Raw genomic sequence first — 24579 nt, forward strand, 5'->3', positions numbered from 1 at the left:
CAGCGGGAAACCCTGGAAGGACTGGCATTGACCAGGTGAAGAAGTGCCTGTCTAGAGCCGATGGTTCAAAATGTGACTCCAACAGGCCTCGTAGATTCACATCCCAGAGGGTGAATGAAATCAATCCAGTGCCATTGATCTGCAGCTGGCTGCGATTTGTGGAGCCCTGCGGATGGGCGGTGAAGATGGGCTGCTTCTGTTTGAGCCTTGAAAATAAATAATCTTTGACCAGAGACCAACCGTGACAGCTTTGGGTTAGGCTGGAAGCACCTCTGCGAGTGCCACAAGGTACTCGACGTGCCACTGACGTGAAAAATAAGGAGATCACAATGTTGGAAGTGGAAAAAGGGATAGATAGCAGGGCGATCATCAGAGTTTTCAGGAGATGAAGGTGAGGAAGATAGTAGAGTTAACAGAGATGGAGAGGGACTGTCAGAAGGGCTGGAGATTTGGAGATAGTTGAGAGAAGGGGAGCAAAGCCAGAGGAAGGTGGAAGGTGTGGGAGATGAAGAAAGGGCAACAGGAGCAAGTCTGCTCCATTTAAAGAAGATACACGCAAGGGAGACATAACCACCTGCAAACGCACAGAGGGGACTCATAAAGCAGCCAGCAATCAATTTTCAAATAATGGACCTGATCTTTAAATAAACTGGTAAAAGGGAATGAGAGTGGAATAAATACCTGATTTATCTTCCCTTTTTTTTTTTTTTTTTTTTTTTTTGCAGCAGCAGCAGCAATGCAGCTGTATTTTCTTCCCTGAGCTTCTCCTCTCCGCCTCCTGAATCATAAAGTCAGGGCAGCACCTTTACAGCTGGGTCTCCCCGGTGATACGAGAGGTTTTATGGAGCTGCCGGCATCCTCACCCAGCTGCTGTTTCAGGCAGATGGCTGCTCAAGGTCTTACCGAGTCCATGAGATCAAGGTGGAGGACTATTTTGAGAGAGCAGAAAGCAGGCAGAGGGTTTTTCCAGGACAGGACAGGGTTTCACTGAAAAGCAACAGGACCTCTGTCTCTTTCCCTGGGGCCAGGAATTTCTCCTGGCCATACACAGCAGGTTTCTGGGGTCCTTCAGAAAGTCAATTCTGAACTTGACTTGATATAACCATTAGGCTCCGCTTTGTTGTAAGGTGAGACCCACCAAACCCAAGGGTTAGTTCAGCTTGGGGGCGTATTGGCTATTTCCTGCGCCAACAGAGTGGGCAAATACCTTCATCCCTTTCGGTTCGCAGCTTGTGCCTCCTTCCACTTTGCCTCTGAGACCTCTCTTGCCCCAGCTATCTCCCGTGCTCCTTGTGTGCCCTGAAAATGGTCCTGCCGCCTTCCCTGGGCTCCTCAGGAGGGGCAAAGCAGGCAGGAGGAAGGCAAACAAACCCACTCTTGTCAGCAAATAACAACTAAAGAGTTGACCAAAACGCTCACTTTCTGTACAGTTAAGTGCCATAACAATTAGCTTTACCAGGCAGCCAGCTCAACCCAGCTCTCTCCAGAGATTGTCTGCTGGGAATAGCGGCGTTTCCTTGTTTCATAAAGTATTATGAACATATCTAGATTAGAGACCAGGTTAATTTCTTAAAATCTCAGATCCTGTGAGAGGAGGTCAGGTAAGTGCTTTCCTTGCATAGATCTCAAAGGCGTTATGTGTGGAGTAAAATTCATGTAGGTATTTGGCTAATAACATCTATTAAATCATCCATACAGTAGAGGCAATAGCTGCAGGTTACAACAAAGCGTAAAGATATTAATTTTTTTCCCCCTCTTCTTTCCTGTTTCCCTATGGCTTGTCCAGATTTTTCCACCATGTTTGGAAAGAAGAAGAAAAGGCTTGAAATTTCTGGGCCCTCTAACTTCGAGCACCGGGTTCACACTGGCTTCGACCACCGGGAGCAGAAGTTCACGGGACTACCTCAGCAGTGGCACAGCCTGCTGGCCGACACGGCGAACCGGCCAAAGCCTATGGTGGATCCCTCATGCATCACTCCCATCCAGCTCGCGCCTATGAAGGTACCGTGCAAAATCACCTTCGAATTCCCTGAATTCATTGCATGTAACCTTCATGAAGTGATGCCGATGGTGGCTGTCCCGGGAGGCAGGCACGGCTGGGGAGCGTGCGCGTACGGAGAGAGCTGCAAATCCAAATATTTAATAGTAGAGCTGCAAGGAAAAAGAGTTATATGTATAAAACTTGTGCGAACGTCCCAGAAGAGCGTGAGTCACTGGTCTTGCAGGGGCTGTGCCTTCACGCTCCTGGGCTGCAGAAGAAAAAGCCCCAAGTCCCGGTGGAGGCCCAAAACGATGCTCCTCTGCAGCGTAAAGCTCCTTGATAATTAATTTAAGAACAATGCTTTAGGCAAAGGCAGTTTGGAGCAAAGGAGAGATGGAAAAGTACACCAAAGGAAAAAAATTAAATTGCTTGTTCAGCCGGGCAAGGAGCTCAGGGAGGGATTTCATTGCCACCCGCCGCTGCCTGGAGGGGGCAACACAGGTGATGGAGCTGAGAGCTCCTCGCCGGGTAGTAAAATGAGGGGAAACAGCCCCAGGTTGTGGCTTGGGAGGTTCAGACTGGACAGCTGGGGGAAAAAACATGTCTCAGAGGGTAGAGAAACACTGGACAGGGCACCAGCGCGGCTCTGGGATCCCCGTCCTTAGAGGCTCGGGATTCCAGTAGATAAATTTGCCCTGATTTAACAGCATTTCTGTGCTTGCACATTCTAACATCCCAGTAAATCGCACGTGTGTAGCGGTGGTAGCCTATACGCTGCTGGCCATGTACATCTTGCCGTCACGCAGCTGCAAAATAAATTTAGGATTTCATTTTCATGGGGATTTTTCTGCAGCAAGGGAAAATCAGATAATCCCGAGAGCACAGATCCTGCATTTATATTTGATAAGTGCTCTTTGCTAAATTTGCGTTTACTGCCTGCTCCCGAAGGACGCTCATCACTTGCTGATCAGGACTGCTGGGTGTTGCTACAAGACAAGGGGGATAAAACCAAAGTCTTGATTTTTTGCTGCAATAAAATAGCGTACTGCATAATAGAGGCCCAGAATAACGAGGAAAAAGGTAGGCAAACCTTTTCCTGCTAGGGAGGAGAGCAGCTTTGTTCCACAGCCCTTCTTAACGCCAAAAACACCCCTGGATGTTTTGACACGAATGCATAAAGATGTTTTAAAATGAAAAAAAAAAATTCAGTTTACTGTCTTGCAGCAGTACCATCTCTTTTCTGCTGTTCTGAAGCCATAAATCCGTAAGCTTAAAACATTTTAAAATGGTATTAGCTTTCTCAGCACCATACGGGTGATATGGCTCTGGGTCTTGGACATAGGCGTAGCTTGGTACAACTTAAGTTATGGAGAGAAACTGAGTTGTGGCCACTTTAAGAATATTTAATGTCGCTAAACTAGTTCAGCATAATCGTTTAATTTAGGCAATTTTTTTATGTGTGCACATGCACCAGCACCTTTAGTTCAGTTGAAGGGTTATTTCGGCACTGAGGGTTTCATAACTTCAGTGAGAACTGAAGATTTAAAATACGCTTGGCAGTTCGTCAAGGCAGGGGCCAAAGGTTGCAAGATCTCAATACCGTTTACAACTTTTCTCTTTTCCAGCCAGCAGCTGATGGTTTAATTAACGCACTTGTGAACGCACTGAGGTGTGGCAGAAGGTGGTTGATATTTGTGTCCTGAGTCCCAGTATTAAGTCAGGCTGAGGTGTTTGGCCAGAGTCGGTTTGTGCTGTGGTTTTTGGTCGTACAGCAGCTCTGTGTCTCCGCTGTTCTGCACTCCTGAATTTCTTCTCTCTTTAATTACGTCAGTGTGGATTACCCATACGGCGCGAGGCAGAAGTGTCCCTGCTAACAGGTGCTCCTTGGCGACTGAAGAGTAGCGCAGGTCATCGAGGTAGGCTTTGGGAGCACGGTTTCTTGTTTGTGAGACAGAACTGGCGTTTTGCTTGTTTTGGGCTTCATCCAAAGCTGAAGCAGAGGAAGGGAAAGACTTTTTCTTGACTTGTGTAGGTTTTGCAGCTTTCCCAGTTAGTGGTGTTTGCTCGTTTCTCAGTCTGCAAAGCAGATAGGATCTGATGGTACGTAGCGTATCCCTTTGGGTAAAACCAATAAATGGTAAATACTCTCACTGCTCCGTCTATATTCAAAGGCAGCGGCAGTGACGTGAAGAGGCAGCGCCCTGGGCTCCCAAATATCCTGGGGGATGTCATCGCCCTGCCTCTGCGTCGGCTGGGATGAAAGGCTTGCAGTGCTTCTACACGCGGGTGGCGGCGGCTTGTCATGGTAATATCAGCGTTTGAATCCAAAGCTGAGCTGACTGTACAAATTCATTCATTTCAAGTACAAGGAGAGACAATAATGGGATTCCCCTTCTCGGTGTGGGTGACCCAGATACCAGCACAGTATTGTGTATTTCGGATGCTAACATGAGGCAGTAGAACGCGGCAGAAAATGTCATGAAAAATAGAAAGCGACAGTGATCATGATAGGTTTGGGGTGTGGAGACAAGGGGGGGTTGAAAAAAGGCTGATTTTCCACTGAAAACGTCTCTGCATGAAGAAAGTGAACCGTCTGTGTCTTCCTGTACTTAAAATAGGCTTCATGAAGTCTGAGATCCTGATGCCAGGCCTCTCGGTCCTCTTGCTTCAGCGCTTTGCAGTTGTCCTGTGTGTACCCGGAGCTCCTGGTTTGCGTGTTTGCCCTCAGCACGCAGTACGCTCGGCCCGTCATCACTGTTACGCTACGCAGGATCTTCATTTTGTTGTCACCCTTTGATTTTTGGAAAGCTTCAGGGTCAATAACAAAGCAAATGCATCGTCCTTAGGCGGCAAAACTCATTCTTCGTGGTTTCTCCACTCTGCTCAAAAGATTAGGAGAACAAACACCAGAACCCTCATTTGGGGGATTTTTGCCAAAAGAGCTTAGCAGCGGCTTTGTAAAGATGCTCCGTTAAGACGCTTGAATGTCTGCCGCTGTCAGTGGGAGCAGGACGGCGCTGAAGACTTGTTAAAATCCCTTCTCATGTTTCCCAGCGCAGCCAACAGCTGAGCCTCCTCACTTCTGTCAAGTTCCTGGAGGAAAAAAATGTCATTTGTTTCTAAAAAAACACCGCACTGGCGTTATTTTTCAGTTGCCTGTGCTGGTACGTGAGTGAAGCCTCCATTGCTTTACTTTCGTTGCTGCTTTGGGTAGTCTCGCCCATCCACGCCCTCAGCAAGATCAAGGTACCCAACTTGAGGATGACATGGTGGTGGGCTTGTCCTTGAGTAAGGAGGGAGGTGGCTGTGAGCGTTGCGGTGGCCAAATATGTAGAGGCGTCAAGAGGACTGAGTCCTTGCTGCTGGAATCTCCACGTGAGCACATTGCAGTCAGTCCAGCCATGCTCACGTGGTGGGATTTCACACGTTTCGTGTATTTTCTCCCCTATTTTCTTCCCTCAGAAGGGGATGAGGGCTTTCGCTGCCATGTGGCGTTGACCATGTGCTGAGATAGCATTAGCACAGCTTGGTGATGCAGAGGGGCCGGTGTTCAGCCAGCAAAATACATCGATGCTGTATCGTCAGCAGAATGGAAGGAGCCTCTTCTGTGCCATGTGGGTTGAGGTGCCTCAAAAATAGAGAAAACGTCGGCCTTTCCATCACTTCACCAAAAGGCCCTTGAATGCCCTGAGGCTGGGCTGAGCTGCACGTTAATTTGAGACGCACGTTAATTGTCCCATTAGCCCGCAGCAGTTCATTTACCTGGTGTCCTGCAACGTGTGGGTGCTGCAGGGCAGAGAATTTCTGTAGGGGACAGGCTGCGGGATCGCTGGCTTTCCTCTCTCTCTTTAAACCTCATGTTTCAGTGGGCTAATCTATGTTTTGGCTTATTAGGTTTAGTTTTTTTCACTTGTGCCTCTCAAAGCTTGACCCCGTTCCTGGTGAGTTAAGTGTAATTTTTAAAACTTTTCTAAGCTTCTACTGCGATATTTCGGCTTCTCTCCTACATAGGGAAAAAAATAATCATAAAATGAGTTGCTGGTCGTGGCCTTTTTGATAGCTCTGGCGTGAAAATCAAAGCTCCTGTTTACTGTGCATGTTGACAGAAGGAAAAGCAGGCATTTCTCTTCCCCATCTTATTTGGGATGGATATGGAAATCTTAAAGTATTTCCAGCAATGAAATCCGAGCCTCATTTAAGGTGTCATTTTTTTCCTACGTTTACATGCTTCCCTCACTTAGATGGGGGACACCGAGCCTGTGCACAGAGCCGCGCACAGCGGTGCTGAGCGGCCAAAAACCTCAAAGAGGGGAGACGAGCAGGGGTCCTTGTCTGGGCTTGGGCGGTCAGGAATGTCCAGCTCTCATTAGATGAGCCCCGGCCCTCTCCTCCCACGTGGATTTGCACGGTGGAAATGCCTGACCAGGCAAAAGGGGCGTTTAGAAACAAAGAGCTGTTCGAAAGCTTTGCCCGCTGCTTGGGGGCAGGTGGACAAGGTGGTGGTGTCCTGACCTCTCTTCCTCACCCTCCCAAATTTTTACCTCTCCTTCTTGATAGCTCCTTCATTTTACTTACTCCTCCTGCGGTACCTCTCTAGATGGGACAGTGTGAAGTTCTGCCTTGAAGAAGGTTGGCTGCCATCCCACCAGGATGCTGCAGACCCACAGCACTGCTCTTACTGGGATAGGACCTGGACAGCTGCTGACATCTCGTGGGCCTTCCTTGTAACCACATCATGAAAATTCAAGCTTAATAACTCACGTTTCCTAATTACACGCTTTGCAATCGCAGGTTGGGCCTGGCGCATGCTCAACTAGGAGGAGAGAAGGTGGAGGGGGCATCTCCAAAAAGGGCAAGAGCCAACACGTTGCAGCATAGGAAGTTTTGGGTAAAAGGAAAACGTTTTACCACCAAGCGTGGTTGAGCAGCAGGACAACAGCCATGGCGGGCTGTGGGATCTCGGCCCTTGGAGAGGGCAAAATACGATGGACAAATTCCCTGAGCAGCCTGACCAGACTTTGACATTAGCCCTGCTCTGAGGAGGTTGGGCCGGATGACCTGCAGAGGTCTTTTCCAGCCTCAGTTCTTCTGTGATTATCTTCACCTGCAAGAGATTACGGTCAGATTTGCAATCGTCCTGTAAGGCAGCCCCACTTTTAATTTGTTTTGATTGCTAAACAGGAATGCGTTTGATGCTACACGCTGCCAGAAGAAACCACTGCAACATATTTAAGTAGAAGCTTTTTCTTTCGAAGGGATCATACTTCACTCTGGAGGGCTATTTGATTACCATGTTTTTAAGCGACAATAGTATTTCAGTTAATCTCCATACCCCCCTGTACAGATATAATACAAATATGCCACCTAGTGTCCATGGACGTGTTTTACTGCGACATTCGCTTGGTGCGAGAAGAGCCAAGTTGCCAATTTTGTGTAATCTTGCAGGAAATCTAGCACTGTACGAAAAAAAGTCAGCCACGGTACAAATAAATGCAAGAAGTACACAGCTCAGAAGTTTTTTATAATTTATATCACTAGGTTAATATGTTCTCATACGGACTACATCGTACAGAGGAAACTTTGGGGTTTATTTCTGATTGTCTGACTTCAGAAAATGATACGTTTTTACGTAAGTCCTTTAGAAGAATATTGCTGCTGTCTGTGAAGTTGGGTTCGACAAGAGAGAAAATGCCTGAATAGAAGGATAGGAAGAAATGTTTCAGATGAGTAGTTCATTTTATGGAAAATGCAGTTTCACTGTAAAGAGCGTCAGCTGGAAGAGGATACATTTTAGAGATCAGAAATTGTTTGTTTCGGGGTTTTCTGTGAAAATAATGAAATATTTTGGTTTCAAAGATCAAAGCAGCCTCGGATGCGAAGCGCCCTGGGAAGCAGCCCCGAGCAGGGCTGTTACAGCGACTCGTCTTCTGGCACCACCATGGTGGGACCTGCCCGTCCCTCTCCACCCATGGACCCTGGGCAGGGAGGTCAGGTGAGGAGAAAAACTGGCCAAGGACAAAAGTTAGGGGAGAGGAGTGCCATTGCTCCAGGAATACTAGTTTCTCCTTTCCTTGCACCCTCCTCACATCTTCTCCATACCCATGTATATTGAGTGACATTAATACATCTTCGTCTCTGTCAAAAGTACATTAACTGGTGCGCGGATTTTTTTTACTGCAGTGTCACACTGGCAACCTAGAGTTTGTCCTCCTCTCCCTCTCCCTCTCCTTCTCCTCTCCTCAGGAGGCACCTCTTCCTGCGGTGCTTTTAACTGATGCAGTCTCAGTTCTTTTTTATAGTTTTGAGTTTCAGGCTTTCTGAACAGCAAAGTTCCTCCTCAGCTGTTTAGCAGCAGCTCTTCCATTTTCATACCATTGCGTTTCATGCTACTGAAGCACTTCATCCAGCCCGACTTGAAATTGGTTTTCTAGAGCCTCATTTGGAGAAGAAAAATCAGCATCGTTATTATTTCAGGTGGACTGAAAACACAAAACGTTCCTCAGTTTTTCAGTTCAACCGATGAACCAGAAAATCAAATTTTCACACAATTTTTCTGACCAAGATATTTGTCCCTTGTATCAAACCCCTCAGGTTCAGCCAGGTATGTTTGGAGGGTCCGTCTGCAGCTGAACTGTAGACACCAGCATCAGGGTTTACAAGCAGGACCTGGCCATCCTAGAGAGACACTAAGGTTGCCAGGAGAAAGATCCTCCCCCACTACCCAGAATAAATACTGTAAGTGGCAAAACAACTTTTTCACGTTCCATCTTATTTCTGTCCTTTAAATGTGCTCAAATGACCCAGGAGTGATGCCTGCAGAAGTGTGGTTTTCCAAGGTGGTCCCTCTAGCTGATGCAGATAGAGCTGGATGGGGAACGATGCTTTGGTCCATATTGGACCGTGTCGACAAGTTCATCGCTGCTCTAAGGCTTTAAGTGCATCGTTTTGCTCCTCTGCCTTGGAGGGGTGATAGTCAGTTACCTGCTGATCATGTCCCTCCTTTACAAGGCCCCTGACATCCCTGGAGAAGCTTGTGCGACCGATACCCTGCTCCTGCAGATGCTTGGGGGCAGACTGGCACCTACACCTGCTCATGGGGCTCTTCCCTGGAGTAGTGTCGGAGTTTGCTGTCTGCAGGGTGGAGATCTGAGGGTGTTGTTCAGAAATCCTTCATTGTCTGAGTAAGCTTTGTTCGTGCCACAGTCGACGTTGATTTGGGTTGAGCTGCTCACATGGGAAAGGATTCACTTTGCCTGGGCCTGGGGCAATAAGAGACAATAATATAGATTACAGACTTCTGTGGGTAAAAGCAGTTTTCTCTAATATAATTAGTGATATGGTTTAGTGATGGTTTTTGTCAGTTTTAGCTTGATGGTTGGACTCGATGACCTGAAAGGTCCCTTCCAACTGAGACAATTCTGTGACTTTATAAGAGAATGTTTTTAAATGCTGTTTGTATCAGCATTGTGATTTTAGGCAATATTGGTGTTGGTGTAATACTGTTTGTCGGAGGCAAGCTTTAGCTTTATTAATGAGGGCTTACGTGGGTTTGCAATACGCTAAGTAAAGATTGAAGGTAAATTCGGAGTTCACGGTCTACATCTGGTGAGGCAGACCAGCCTGCTTTAACGTTCAAGAGACACGTTCACCTGTAGGTCTACACGTAAAAGGGGCAAACTCTCAGTGTCAGCGTCTGAGAAATTGAATCTGGTCTCCTCTGGGAATACCAGGCTGGGAATACTCTCCAGGTAGCCCTATATAACCTGAAACGAGCCAGGAATTAGATCCTGAGCAAGGACACTCGTCATCAGGTTCTTTTTTTAACGTGGAAGTTAGTCCCCAAAGACAAATTTATAGGAAACTGTTCCAGTAACTCCTCTCACTCGTTTGCCTGCCCTGATAAATGAGCCGCGCTCCCAGCTGGCTGCCGGGAGGTGGAGGACTGTGGCTTCATTGCCGCTAACGTGGGTGTTGTTTCCTTCCCATTTGTTTAGCCAAGCTTTTCGCCTCCAAAACTGTCCCTACGCTGACCCGTAAGATCTCTGAGGCCAAAAGGAGGATTTTGGGCAGGCGAAGGTGGTGCTTCGGGGAGGCTGCTGCGGTGGTGGGATCCTTCTGGTTCCCGTACCGCGGCAGGGATCCCCCAGAGCAAAGCATGGAAAATAGATGGTAAAGTGTACGCAGTAAACGCTGTCCCCAGTAAACATGTAGAAAGCCGAATTTTTTTACCAAGTTTTACCAAGCTTCAGTTGAACAGTCCAGAGAGCTCTCGCTTGGCTTGGCTGAGAAAGCCGATGGAGTAAGACATCCCGGGAAGATTTTGTATTTCCATGGACTGGCCGAAGCTCAGTATTGCTGCTGAAGTCCCTCAGATAGAAGGTTGCGTTGATGTTGGAAAATGTCGTTGGTGGCCGGCCACGGGAAACACTAGGTGGCAGCAAGAAAACTCTAGAAATTCAACTCAATTCAACGTGTCAAAAGCGGACCCAGACAGCAGAAGTAATGAGAAACCTGCTTGGCCATCCTGACGGCATTTGTTCAAGGTAGGCGTTTTAGCCCACTTTGTAACATGCCTGTGGAGAGGATTTCCTTATAGAACTGGCCGTGCAGCATTTGCATTGGATATCGGCACCAGGGCAGTGTTTGCTACTTCCATTTAACCACGCGATGACATTAATCGTTCAATAACTACAAATTCTGCACATCTCTGTAACATATTTATTCCTAGGTCTACTAACAAACTTGGTTTGGTCCATCAAAGTCCCGAACAGAAACCATAGTCCCATTAAATTATATTCTGTATTATAACCAAACAGCCAAATTTGTTCAATCCCAGCAGCGTTTAGCTCAAGAAGAGTGGTAGGATCAGGGGGAAAGTGATGTTGCCAAGCAGCTCACTTACCTGTGGAGCCGAAGCTCCAGGTGTAGGTGTGTGTTTTTTTCTGTCTCCTGCTCGGACACGATTAGATATGGGCGTTGGTGGCTCTCTGGACATTAGAAAGTGCTTTGCTGCTCTTTCTTTCTTGTCTTCCCCTTCACGCAGGATGCAATTACACTAGGAAAGCGCTGTGTATTACGGGGGAACAACGCTGACTTGCCTCCAGAGGTTTTTAAATGCCCTTTCTGTTGTCCGTGGGGTAAACTGTGCCGGTTGGAAAAAAAAAACGGGCACTTCAGATATAGGTCTTTGGAGAGAGAAAAGTGAACAGAAGACAAGTATTTAGGATGAGCGTTTCTGCTTTCTTTAATTGCCAAGATCAGATCCGCTAGGCTTTAGTTAGTTATCAGGATCACGCAGTTAAAAGAATAGCACGAGATGGAATTTTACTGAATTTTACGGTTTTGTAGGCTGAACAAACCAGTAGTTGCTGTCTGTGTCCTAGTTTGCATTTAATAATTTCCACCAAGCGCAGTGCAAGTGAAGATCCTTCAGACTGACGCGTGCTAAGGCTTACGCTTCCATATGAAGTAGCACTTTCCAGGAAGCGTTGGGATATACGGGCACAAAAATCTGGTTTAAACACACTGGCTTTTATGAACCACCCCGGGAAGATGCTCTGGGGCAGGGTGTGAGTCCCATCCCACCCTCCCGGCCGGGGGGAACAGCCCCATTGCTCTCTGAGCAGCAGCGGCTGCACGGCCCTTCTCCTTCTTCCCGACTTTCCGTGCTGTCCGGGGGGAATTGGAGGAAGGGGAGGGAGCAGCACTTTGTCAGGCAGATTAATTTATTAAGCGTATCAGGACCAATCTGCCGCTGGGGACAGAGCGCGCTTGGCGGCGGCGCAGCCCAGCAAATCGAATCAAATCGAGATTAGCCCAGAAATGTTTCAGCGGTTTCTTGTAAATGAGATATTGTGGTGCCGTGCCGGGCATCGCCCCTGCAAGTTACTCCGCTGCGGAGCATCCTCCGAAATCTTCTGCCTCGGTTTGTTCCCGTAGAGAAGGTGTTTGATTTGCACTTCTTTACGAGAGTGAATAATTAACACATCAGATCAGGAAGCTCTTCATGTCTTTCCTCTCACCCACCTTGTAAATTTGACCTAACCGTTAGATTTCTGCGCAGGGTCACTCTTTGCTCTACGTCCACGTTTGCAGGTGAAAATCGCGCGGCGGGAGTTAGTACCGCTTACTTGGAGGATTCCTAGTGCTGCGCTTCCCGTTGAATAGCTGTCCTTGAAAAGGAGAGCTGCAATACTTCCATGGAAGAAGGAATACTGCAATTTACGATGCCGATGGAATTATTTAGCGGTTTTATTTTGCTAATACGAATTCCTAAATTCTCTGAAATCGGAGAGCGAGGTTTCAGAAGAGCAGGAGCCCGTAATACTCAGAGACATCAATCCGATTGAAAAGCGCACCTTACGCATGCGTGGCCAGGAACGCCCAATTTTAGTGAATTACCTTGAAACTTTCTCACTGTTTTTAAGGCTGTGGGACCGAGGCATTTTTCGGCACGGCACCGGCTGCAGGGTGATTTCTCCTACTGTACCTTGACGGTCCCTTCCCTGCTAGTACGCCGCAGACATTACCCCACCCTTCCTCAGGGTTTTAATCCCAAATCCGCGGGGCTGTGATTGCAGTGAGCGTCTCGACCCTGAGCAGCATTTTGTTGGGCTCGTGGGAGACGAGCCCCGTCGATCTGCGAAACGCCGGCTGTGCGGCGCTCGGGACCGAGGCGCTCATCAGCATCTTCTGCCCCTCGCTGCCTTCGCCGGGTGATTTATGGAATGAGAAGGTAACTCACAACCCGGCACCGCAGCTTGCAGAGCACAAGGAGCTTCTCGAGCCGCCCTCCCTACGCTCTGAAACAGAAACGTTGACTTGGTCTTCAAGCATCTGCTGTATGTAAAGCCTCCTCTGTTGTGGTAAATCCCAGCAAAAAGTAACGCAGTTTAAATTGCTTCTTCTAAATGACCAGACTGTCAAAATCCTCATTTTAATTAAAAGCGGGGAGATGACCGCGACCGCAGCGGGGTGACCCAAGAGCCTCTGCCCTCCTAAGCAAGCGCCCCACTGCCAGAGCTGTCAGATGAAGGCAATTACTTCCCTAGCGTAAAATTTTATCAAACTGGAATTTACTTAAATATTTCAGAAAGCTCAGTCAAACGGCAGCCAGAAATCTTTCGATGAGGAAAAAAAGTGCCGGGATCATTAATTGGGTTAATGCTCCATCAGCCTTGCATTTGTTAATGGGCATGTTCAGGGCACGAGGGGAACCTCATCCAGGGAAGTGTCATCTGAGCTACAAAGATGGTTTATGCTGCCCTGCAACTTCAGGAATTACCGACCGTCCCTCTCTTCAGGCTTTTTTAATCGCTGCTGTTGGTCAAGAGCAAACTGCCTTCTCCGCGGCGGCAGTCAGTGCCCCTGTACCGCGGGGGTCCTTGCAATAAACGTAGGGGCGGTGAGCCAGATTGGAATGATGGGGCACTGTCTTTTACACCACCCACCCTCTTTTCGCCGTGAGAATCCCACACCAACGCCTTTCTGTCCCCTAGAATAAAATCTGCCGTGGTATCGTGCGCCTTGGTTGGAGGAAGACTTTTCTTTTTCACGCGTATCGGCCCTGGGAAGACCCACAGGACGTTGTGCCCCACCAGCTGCCAGCTCTAATCACATGTAGATGTGCGATACGGGCTCTGTGCCGTAGAAGCAGTGTTGGTGGGTGTCTCGGCGTCGGCACCGCGTGGGAGACCCATGGCTCCGGTGCGGCGCAGCGGTAGGTTGTCAGAGCCGAAGTATCTGGGGAGGTGGTGGCTGAGCGTTGGTTTAATTCTTGCGATTTCTCGTGCCTTTTGTTGAGAAAATCGGGTTTTATTTTCCTCACACCTCCCCCGCATAAAAACCCAGAAAAACAGTCTGGGCTGCAAATATTAGATGCAAGGACGACTGGCAGATGCGACATTCAGGTTGGTGAAGATTGTCTTGTGACTGCAGGGGGGGCCTGAGAAAACTGCAGCCGCTTGGGCTTGCCCCAAGCCCCTCTGTGGTCCTTCTGTTGTCTCACCTCCCTGCAGTTCATCCCCTGATGTGAATGGTCCCACCAAGCTCAAAGGCAGCAGAGCCCGTCGAGTGGCGGTCAGGTTAAGATGCGTTTTTGCAATGCATTTTGCTTAGAAAATGGTGATGCCAGAACGGGAAGAGGCCTCAGGGTTGCTGCCGCCTCTTGCTTCGTCTCCCCTCCCCTGCACCTGCATCGTGGACGAGGAAGAGGAGCTGCAGTGCGGGAGGTGTCATTCCCACGTCTCTCCCCATGGCACGTACGAAATCCAGGCACAGGCCAGTTCGCGAGCCCGGATTTCTGAGGTACCACTTAGAGGCACTGGAGCTTAATTGCTTTATATTAACTGCCCTGAATTCTGTCATTTTTATTTGGACATAAACCTGTTCAAGTCACACACAGCTCTGCCTGCGGCAAACTTTAGTCCTGGAGCTGTGATGTGTCGCGAGCTTCCAGTCTGCTCCTGTCTTGGTGTTACAAAACTAAAAAATGGAGTTGTGTTTCTTGGAGGGATGGATTTCTGTCATCTGGCCCAAACGTCCCCGACTTTGCTTTGTGTTTTTTAGCAGCCTCTGAAGTCAGCCCTGTTGGAAAGCCCTGGGGTGCCACCACTCCAGGGTTCCCCCACGACCACCACGGGTGCTGCCTGGTTGCAGAAGCCACACTGGCGGTCGCTGGACCACAGCTCTGCCTCAGCAAATCTTGTTGGATTTGCTTCACAGCTTCCTTGGGCGGCGGGAAAGAAAATTCCACTGTCACAGAGGCGCTGGCAGGTGATGTGGCTTTGAAAGGGGGAGATTGAGGGACCTGGTCCTGCTGGTGTTCATCAACAGGGCTGGCCGCAGGCTTTCCGAGTCAGCGATCTTCTGCCGGAAAACGTTGATTTGACAAAATAGGAAAGTCAGACGTTGATGGATGGATTTTATACAAAACGTGGCCAAAAAACCTGCAGTCTTTGATGTGGCTTGGTAGAGCTTTTTGGCTTAGCATGTCCACTCTGTGCCCTGTCGCGCTGAAACAATTGCCGTCGGCCTTAGGAAAACGCAACGCGTTTTAAGAGGGCAGTTAAAATTCCCGCAGTTAATGTTTTTGAGGAATTTCATCTGTGGGACATCTTACTTTTTCATTCCATCTCATTTTGAAGCGTCCTAAGGCCTGTGAGATAGAAATACGGTGGTTTGGAGGTTTCTCCATTCCTCTCGCCGCGAAGTGCTTGTATAACTCATCAGGAATAAGTGCAATAACTTTCTCCCTCAAACTAAAACTTTCAAGTCCCATTTCACGCTCGGTTGTTGTGCCTCTCAGAGATCTGTGTATACGTATTACATAGAAAATTGCGCGTACCCGGTGTGTTTTTAAGTAGACCCGGAATAATTATTTTTGACATTTAATATTCTCTAATAGCATTGCAAATGACATATAACAACCCTGTTTGTGGATTTAAAAAAAAAAAAAAAAGGAAAAGTTACTAGAATGTAGATATTTCAGTGGGATTTTAAAACTAAATGTTTTGTTAAAGTTGCTATATTTTAAAATGCCAAAAGAATTACTGGCGAATGTGATTATAATGAAATGTTGCTCTCGTCGCTATGGCAACTAACTTTTAAAACTGCTGTGAAGGCTGACAAATTACACAGTGCCGTTTTGGTTAGCCCTTTTTCGTCGTCTTCCAGCATTTTACTGTTGAAGAATTTTAACCAGCTTGGCACTAGGGGTGGTGTTAAGCGTGTTACACTTCTCCCAAACCTTTAGCTGTACCTTTGTTTTGATCCATTAAGTAATATATATATTTTTCAGGCGGAGTCGGTTGCGTTTCTACATCGTCAATGTGCATCATCATCATCATCTACATCTTCCAATAATTAACATGTGGCCGTGCCAGTTTTTCCCCAGCTCCTTTCGTATCTTGTGCTTTTGCCAGTATCAGGTTAATTAATCAAAGCAGCCTAGGTAGAACGGTTTGGGTACTGGATGTGGGCACCCGAAGGCTGCCGGTTGCCAGGCTCAGCTCTCCGCCGCGCAGTGACTTTGCCGTGCAGCAGCACAAAAATTTCCGCGGCACCGATGCGCGCCCAGAAATGTGTCTGCAGCGTAGACGGGCGTATGTCGTGGGTCTCTGTGTGCGGCTGGTGTGCAGCAGCGGGAACCCGATGGGGGCAGCTCGCCTCACCTCTTCAGTCCAGCCCCTACGGACAAGCTCCACCAAAAGACGCTGGGGAGCTCAGCCCGGAGCAGCCGCGGCGTTTTGTCAGGTAGCAAGCGGGAGATGATACTTTTGTACAAGTGGGAGATATTCTTGTACGCTTGCGGCCGTCTCCAAGAGTTTTGAGGGTCTCCAGCTATTTTGAGCTCCTCTAAGGACTGTGCTTGGTCTGAGATCCCGCCGCCTCTTCTCCCGGTGCGAACAGATCAAATGCAGACCCCTGACACCTCTTACGCCCTTGGCCCCACCTATAAAACTTTTTTACTTCCAGAGAAAGCCAGAATTTTCCTTCTGATGTGATGACAAGGATGAGTTTTTCTCCCCAAGGTAGTGCAGTTCACGTTTACTTCTACTGAGGAGGAAAATGTGGTGTCATGAACACAACTTCGCAAGACACAAGAAGATAAATTACCCACACGTCCATCACTTACGCTTAGATTACTTTGACCAGCTGTGCTTTATGCACCTTTTTGTAAGAAAAAAATGGATTTTCAGAAATGCACAGGCTGTGCTTTTAGTTTATGTCTAATGCAGATGAGGGGATAAGCTAGCTAGAAGCAAAATCAGAGTTTAGATTGGATGTTTATAAGGGTGACATTTCCTTAAGACCTTTTTTTTTTTTTGAGGATTTTAAATCCTCATTGACTTCTGAACACACAGCTCTGGGAGGACAAAGGATGATATATTCTTAACAAGTGTGTAAAGTATAGTAGTTTTAAAGACAATAAATGCAAGGTCGTATTAGGGCAAAACAGTTAATTACCCACTTCATTATTGTCAAGGTTAATACAGCATTTGAGCGCAGAAGCTGTTTTTCATCTCCTCTCGGAAACAAGGCAAGACAGCATTTCTTACAGACAGATCCATTATAGCTTATCACCGGAGGACAGACCACTACAGAACCGCCGTGAAGGATGTCTGCTGTCACCGGGCTCCAGAGCAAACGCCAAACCTGTCCAGAGAGCAATGGAAATGGAATGGGAGCTACGGCTTCAGAGCACCGCGCTTTAATTCACGGAGATTGCGCCCCATTGATTTTAATGTATGACGGTAACGGCAGCATAAAATTCACCGGCGCTCCTTCATCTGTTGGAACATTGATCCCTCCTCAATTGCGCAATGCGCTGAAAAACCTCCTTTAATAACTAAACACGGGGTATGGACTATAGCGAATCCCATCTCTCCGGGGTGAACCCCGCGATAGCTGCACCCGCGGTAGGGCTCAGTCTCTGTCTCCCGTCCGTGCCGGGGTGCTGTGCAGGTCCCCGCTACATGATCGCGATAGAAACAAAAGGCTTCATAAATCTCAGCCCACCAGTCTTCCCGGATAATGCTTTGCTTTTGACTATCTACTTTACCTGCAGCAACTTCAAAGATTATTTAAGTTTGAAAATTTGAAGAGTGGTAAGGGGTTAAAAATATCTTAGGAAGATTTCTGTATAAATTCAGATGAGGAAAAATGGAATTCTCTCTTTATGTGGAAACACAATTTCTTCTTTTCAATCTCGCCTTTAAAATTGCAAAAACTAGTCCAGTTCCTTTGAAACTAATTACCAGGATAACAGTTTATGTCACTGTCCATGTAGCCTTTTACTGTTAACGTTTTCTTTCAAGTTTTTTTGTTTTGCTTTTTAAGTTAGAGCTAGAATTTTCCATCTTTTGTGATTCCCGCTGTTGTATTTCATTCCCGGGAGGTTTTCCCTCTGCTCGCCGATGCGGCACGCAGCCTGGCGGTGTGGCGACCGGAGTCCACGTTCCCCAGCTGCGACTCCCACCTCAGCAGTTTCCACCTTGGAACCTGGGTACATTGGGCTTTTTGCTTTGGGAATTTCGTTATGGCAGTTTTCAGTCTCTGGCTTCTTTCTGCACGTATTGCATTTGCCAGGGAAGCCGCGGGCGCTGGCGAGCCCTCGGCACACGCCTTCTCTGTAGTAAATGACTTCAGGACAGGTTTTCCTGGCCCAGCATATGTTTTGTTCTTTATAAACATCTTCGATTTTATTTTTTAATTTTTGGTGCCCTGTGGGCATCCTTACAGAGTAATTACCCTTATTACTTTTATAGAATAATACCTGCTTTGGGATTTTAATTTGGTTTTTAAGCCTAGTGAATTGTGCTGAATTGACTCTGCCCACCGGGGAGGCATCTACTGTGTTTCAGATTTGTGTGTAAACATCTTAAGTTCTATTCAAATAGCAAAATACTCGATCATGTAGTGTATTTCGGAGGGTCTCAGCGAAACATTCCTAAATTATCTGCTCTGTAGACACTGCTGTTCTTTTCACAGGAATAAATGCTGGATGTTTCCTTGCAAAAAGGGTGTCTCACCAGAATGTATGTCCTTTCACGTTAGGGAAGTGCTGAATTTAAAAAGGAACCAAAGCAAATGGAAATATTGTTGTTGATGTTAATAATAAATAACTATAGTAATTCGTTGTTAATAATATTAATAATTGTTGTTAGTAGTAACAAAGCACTGATTATTCTGTCGAAAATGTGCCTCCGGGATAGGTAAGTTTTCTCCTCCCTTCGTGCTGGCCCTTTTTAATTTACTCGTAGAGAGGAGCCTGAAGCAGGTGGAAATTGCAGCCATCACCCTTTGCAAGTCGGTGTCTGCCAGTGGCCGTCCTCAGAGTGCTGGCAGAAAACAAAAGGTCCTTAGATCTTAATCCCCTTAACTTCAGCAGCTGAGACGAGACGGCACTGAAGCCCCAGCGCTAACCGAGGCTGCGTCATCGGACTGGGGTGTTGGTGGCAAATGCTTTTTTGGGAAAACCGGAGTTTCCTACAAGACCGTTTTACTAATTGGTAGTTTTTTAAAATCCTCGTAATCAAAAAGGTGGCTCCCAAGCAGGCACCTGTCTGCAGAAAATCCCTAAACCGCAGGGTTTTCTCATCGATGAATTCACTGACACGTAAACCCTCAACTGCGTCCATCTAAACCGGCCTTCTGACGTGGGCTTAGATACTTGTGTGTGCTTCTTCCGCCCCCGCAAATCCCGTCGGCATCTGTATGATAAAATCCTGCTTCCAGAGAGCATCTGCTTGGAGGAGCCGAGGGAGAACTCCTCTTTCCTCTGCTCCCAGGGGCTCCCTCCGGCCCCGAGGTCCTTTTGTGCCGGCACGACGCGCGTTGCTCCAGGAAACCTCTCCTTTGTGAAGGCCGGTCCCGCCGAGAGTATTAAATTGTCATTTTACTCCTTGGCATGCATTTGCACAGGGGAAGCGGGGTGGCAGTTGGGCATTTCAATCTTGTTTTCAATTATAAGCATTTCATTGTCCAACGTGGCTGGTTTATTCTGCGATAATTAAATATGAATGATCACGCAGTCGTCCTGCCAAAGAGGCTGTAGCCGAACGAAACCGATGCCTCCCGTCTTGCTGAGCGGCTTCGGAGGCAAAAGGAGTGATCTATTTGCTGTCCCTTATTTTCACTGTCCTATTGTTTCGGTATCGCTAGCTTCAAAATAGCAAACTAGGCAAGTAATTACGGACATAAATCAGAGCAGGGGTCAGTGTGAGGTCAGGACCACTTTGCTCCTAGCCCGGCTTTACCCAGCTGCCTTTTGCTGAATAACAGAGAAGTGCATTGCTAGTAATTTTGTGAAAAAGTAATTTTCTTAGTGATGAAATGTATATTTTGACAAAGTCTGAGCTTTCGAGCGTGCTCTCGAGCAGGGGTGGAGCAACCTCACCGTGCCTGGAGCGGAGCCTCCTCTGTTGGCGTTGCACGAATGAAGAAGGGCCAGTGGCCAGGCTGGACACCACGGTGGGCATCCGATCCGCCGTGGTTGGCATCTGGTGTGCCACAGTTGGCATCCGATGTGCCACGGTCTGTGTCTGACGTGCCACAGTTGGTGTCCAGTAGGCCACATTCGGCACGCGACGCGGGCAGGCTGCAGCTCCCCGAGGGACGTCTCCTTGGGGTGACCATAGTGACCCTGTTTGAAAACTCGGCAAGTTAAATAAGATACAGCCGTAGATATTTAGGCGAAGCGAATCAGCAAAGCAAATGTGTTTTCAGTGGAGCCGTGCTGATCTATGGCCCTGGCCCTTAATCTTATTCTTGTGGGGTGTTTATAAACATGGCTCGGAGCTCCATGCTGAAAAATGGATGCAGCCATGTGTTAGAGTCTTCAGATGGTACTAGCTAAAAACCAGTCAGCCTTCCTTGAAGGAGAGTTGTAACCGAGGACTGCTCGCCTCCCATCCTACCGGGAGCACCAGTGTTTTGGACAGAAATGAGTAGGGATGGGCAGGGGGCTGTGGGCAGTCAGTGGGAGCACAGTCATGTCTGCGGTGCTCCTACACCCTCGTCATCCAGGGCTGGGGGGACTTTGAAGTATTAGGACACAAACAGGGCCACCGCCACTGCCACCACCACATGGCATGTGTGATGCGGGCGTCCCAAAGCCATGGTTGTGCCCAGCGGTTTGCTGGATGCTGTCTGTTGTAAGAAGGAGGTGTAGTTAGGTATTATTTCTCCCTCTTCCCCAAGTGTCTCTTACGCCAAGTTAACGAAGAAGCAATCCCCAGTGATGATTCTGCTACCCAGGAACATACCGTTTTGTAAAGAAAACCCGGTGCCTAGTAAATTGTATGCTGCGTTCCATTCCAACAGGCTGTTAAAATAATGTGTAGAAGTGACCACTTACTGATGTTCATTTAGCTTATCCATACCCTGTAAATCGGATTCAACCCACCAGTTTGGCTTGGTGTAGACAACTGAGTAACAACAACTGAAAAATAAGCAGTGGTTTTAAATGTCTGTGCTGTTGGCTGCTGAACACCCGCCTCTTAAACTGGGCTGTTTAAGAGTGTCTTGGGGTTGCACGACAAATGGCAGCTTATGATGTACACCAAATAACTCCTCTTTGTTTACTCATTTCTGCATGTCCTATTGTAAATATTTATTGAGATTATTTTTTTCCTAGCAATGGGTTATTCTGAAGTATGTGACTGAAGGACGCCGCTACAGGTATTTCTGGGTGAATCATAGACTTTTTTTCTTTTTGGTGGTTTTCTTGTTCAGAAATTAAGCGAAAATCAGTATTTAATCAAATCAATTTTTTATTCGCAGACTATTGTTAGGGGAAATAAGCCTCGAAAGGATACTTCAATCAACGGCCTACTGGAAGAGTTTGACAACATCTCGGTGACACGATCCAACTCCCTGCGGAAGGAAAGTCCTCCCACCCACCACCAAGGAAACGCAAACCACGTGCCGAGGCACCAGGAGGAAAATGGTTATATCACGTATTCCCAGTACTCCAGTGAGTCAGACACGACAACAGACTATGTCGTGGAAAAATATCGAGACAAGAGTCTTTACGGGGAAGAGTTAGACAGGTACTACAAAGGGAGCTATGCTGCCAAGCAGAACGGGCACATGATGAAGGTGACTTCCCGGGACATCTATTACTCAGAAGTGACGCCCCTGCAGTCAGACCTCTCCAGGTTCCTCCCAGATTACCACGCACACCTGGAGACAAAGCCCAAACCGCTGGAATATGGTGGCCTAAAGCTGGAGTATCAGCGGATCCCCAGCGGATCCTCCCTGGACTACAGAGATCCCTTTCCTTACACCCCGTCCCGGGCATCGGTGCAGAGCGAGTGCCCCAAGGAGAGGCTGGAGTACAGCGACAGCGACTGGGGACATGGCCTGGGCAAGGATGACTACGACAAGAGGCCAAAGTCATCCTACGTGGACCCGGCGAGCCCTCAGCCAGCCATGAGGCAGAGGTCCAGGTCGGGCTCTGGTCTGCAGGAGCCAGCCATGCCCTACGGAGCAAGCGCTTTTAAAGCACACCAGCAAGGACATTCCTACAGCTCCTACACCTACCCCCGCTTGTCCGAAACCGCGGCAGGCATTCCCAAGGTAATGTGACATCCCTGGTGACAGTGCTGCCGGGGCAGGGACCAACCTCTCCGAAACAGGAGAGCAAAAAAAGTCCACGCTTGCGAAAAATTAAGGGCAAGGAGCCGTGCTTGGGCACGCGATGCTCAACGCGGCTGGTAACATCCCTGGGAGCTGCGTGGCTGCCGCTCGGCGGGTGTGAAAACCCACCCGCTTTACTCGACTATCTGAAAATGGGTGTCAGGGACCAGTGGGTTTAAGATATTTATTAAGAGGCAGGTTTGGAGATGGCCAGTGTCCAGGGGTTTTGCTTGGGATTCCTAATAACCCCAAGTTTTTCAGCAGTTTTTGTGGCGTTGGGAGTCCTGTACAGATCTCGGCAGGAGGTGAGAAGCTGGTCTGGTTTGTACATCACATACTTTTGTATTTGAACTGCTACTGTGCAAGGCTGAAACCTCAGTGGTTTAGTATTTATATTGTATTTATGCTATATTTATATTACAAGGTTTATTAACCCTTTGCTACTAATGAGGGTAGGGGGTTACCCCTCTCCACTTTGTTTTTAAGCAGTGAAATAAAGTGGAAGCAGCTTATCTCACCCAAGACATTTTAGATGTAGTTAGAAAAAAAAGGAGTTATGGTGCAAAAAAAGCGTTTCACCCATGATAACTACAGGCAGCTCCTCTGCACGGATTTGTGGCCTGTGCAGACTTTTCTAAGTCACAGGAGGAGTATCACCCGTACAAGCTGTCCTGCCCTACTTGCAGTAGTTTGTTGTAACTATTTGTTCAGTTAAGAGAATAACGCTTTTCTTACACGTCCGGTCACATAGCCGCGATGATGACCTGCTTAAACATCTCATATTCTGCAAGAGATGTTTTTTTTCCTTTGGCGTAGATTGCACTGAACGTTACTGAGTTCCCCTAGCAACGGGCGCCGAGATGATAGCTCGCTTTCCCAGGGCTGGAATCATCTCGGGTTGCCGCGACTTACCGAATGTGCTGAGGTAGGTCGCTTGCCGGGTGGTGAGATCCGCTCTGCTGCTTAATCGTGATCTGAAGGGCGCGTTTTTGTACTGGCTCTGTACACTGAGCTCTGTACACGTGGTCCTGTCCAGCTGCAGGCCCAGAAGACGTCCCAGGTCTCTGCGAATCCACGGTAGCCCCGTGCCGGAGGCATGCCCGTGTCCTGCTTGCTCGGGTTTTGGCTGCTGTGCTGATCCTGGGCTGCGGAGTTATAGCTGGTGCCCCGTGGTAAAGGGAGAGGGAGGCATTTTTATTCCAGCCCCGCGTGACATTAAAGCGCGGAGCTGGGCTTTGGAAATTGAGGATAAATTGTGGAAAAGTTACCCAGTCTCTTTGCATGCCTTTCCTGAGCTCGGGGGATGCATGTGGGTAAACTGCGCACCAGAATATGGATTCTGGAAGTCGTGAGGAAAGCCTGGGATGGGCTGTCTGCCGTTTCCTTGGTTGAAAACAATCATTTTGTCGGAGTTTAGAAAGGAGAAGGACAACTCTGGTGATTCATAGGCTCTCTTGCCCCTGCTCCTGCCGGTTTTACAGCATTCAGCAAGGCAGAAGGCAGAGATGTATTTTACAGGACTCAAAGCACTCCGGACGCTTTGAAAAATATCCCATTAAAATGCAGTAACAACTTTTAGAAATAAAAAAAAAAAGATGCCTCCGTGCAAGATTCATTGTGAGCTGCCGTTCTCCTCAGAGCATCAAAACCCACTCCTGCAGCCTCGGTGTATTGAAACTTGATGATTCACTGTTAAATGCAGCAGTTTCAATTCCCAAACCCGTCCACAGTTCCTGGAAATGAATAGCAGTTTCTTGTCTTGGATGATTGCTGAAGAGTCTTCTTTTCAAGGAGGCATTAGTAAGATAATGGTTCATCAAATGGGTTTACTAAATGAGAATCAGGTCTCGAATCAGATATTTTACAAATGAGATTGGCTTTAAAGTATAATTAAAAGGGGGGGAAAAAAGTAAGCAGTGAAAAAAGTCTGCAGGCACAAATGTACGGCTTCAAAAATGCACTTAACAAAGACGTTCGTTTGGGCTTGTAAATGCGAAGAGGAGACTTGCTTCGGCATTATTTGCAGGTGATAGATGTCAGATAAATCACACGTACGCCCCGTTTCATCCTCAGTGATTTCAGAGGTGTTACGCCGGAGGACTTCCGCCGCGCTGGGCTTGGCTACCGCTGGGCAGCGGGACCGCGGAGGCGCAGGAGGGCGAGGGCTGAGGTCTGGTTCTCCCTCCCATCCAGCCCCGTGTTGCTCCCCAGCTCTCCTGTTCCCGCACAATGACACCGGGGACACTTGCGTGGGGCCGCGGCGTGTGCCGTGTTGCGCTCGCAGCGCGTAGATCACATCCCGCTTTCGTCAGTAGAGTCTCCTCAGTACCGCCACGCGGTGTCAAACCCACCCCGCCAGGCCTGCGTATTATACAAAGGTTTTCTCCCGTTTTTGGACACTCTGTACTGCATGTTTTCTTTGTACCCTCCTCTTTATTGCAGCCAGCCCTCTTAAC

At 48.0% G+C, this 24579-nt stretch overlaps 1 protein-coding gene across 2 annotated transcripts in view; it reads left to right on the plus strand.

Annotated features, from left to right (window-relative positions):
• The window catches only part of PAK5 (p21 (RAC1) activated kinase 5), a 138909-nt gene that overhangs the window by 98261 nt on the left and 16069 nt on the right, over positions 1–24579 (plus strand). For both annotated transcript variants that reach the window (XM_074578476.1, XM_074578475.1), the window contains exons 2-3: positions 1787–2001; positions 21266–22063. In XM_074578476.1, the coding sequence (XP_074434577.1) occupies positions 1798–2001; positions 21266–22063 (1002 nt within the window). In that variant the 5' untranslated portion in view covers positions 1787–1797. The remainder of the gene's footprint in view (positions 1–1786; positions 2002–21265; positions 22064–24579) is intronic.

The sequence above is a fragment of the Larus michahellis genome, chromosome 3, assembly GCF_964199755.1.
Source record: "Larus michahellis chromosome 3, bLarMic1.1, whole genome shotgun sequence".
Taxonomy (NCBI): domain Eukaryota; kingdom Metazoa; phylum Chordata; class Aves; order Charadriiformes; family Laridae; genus Larus; species Larus michahellis.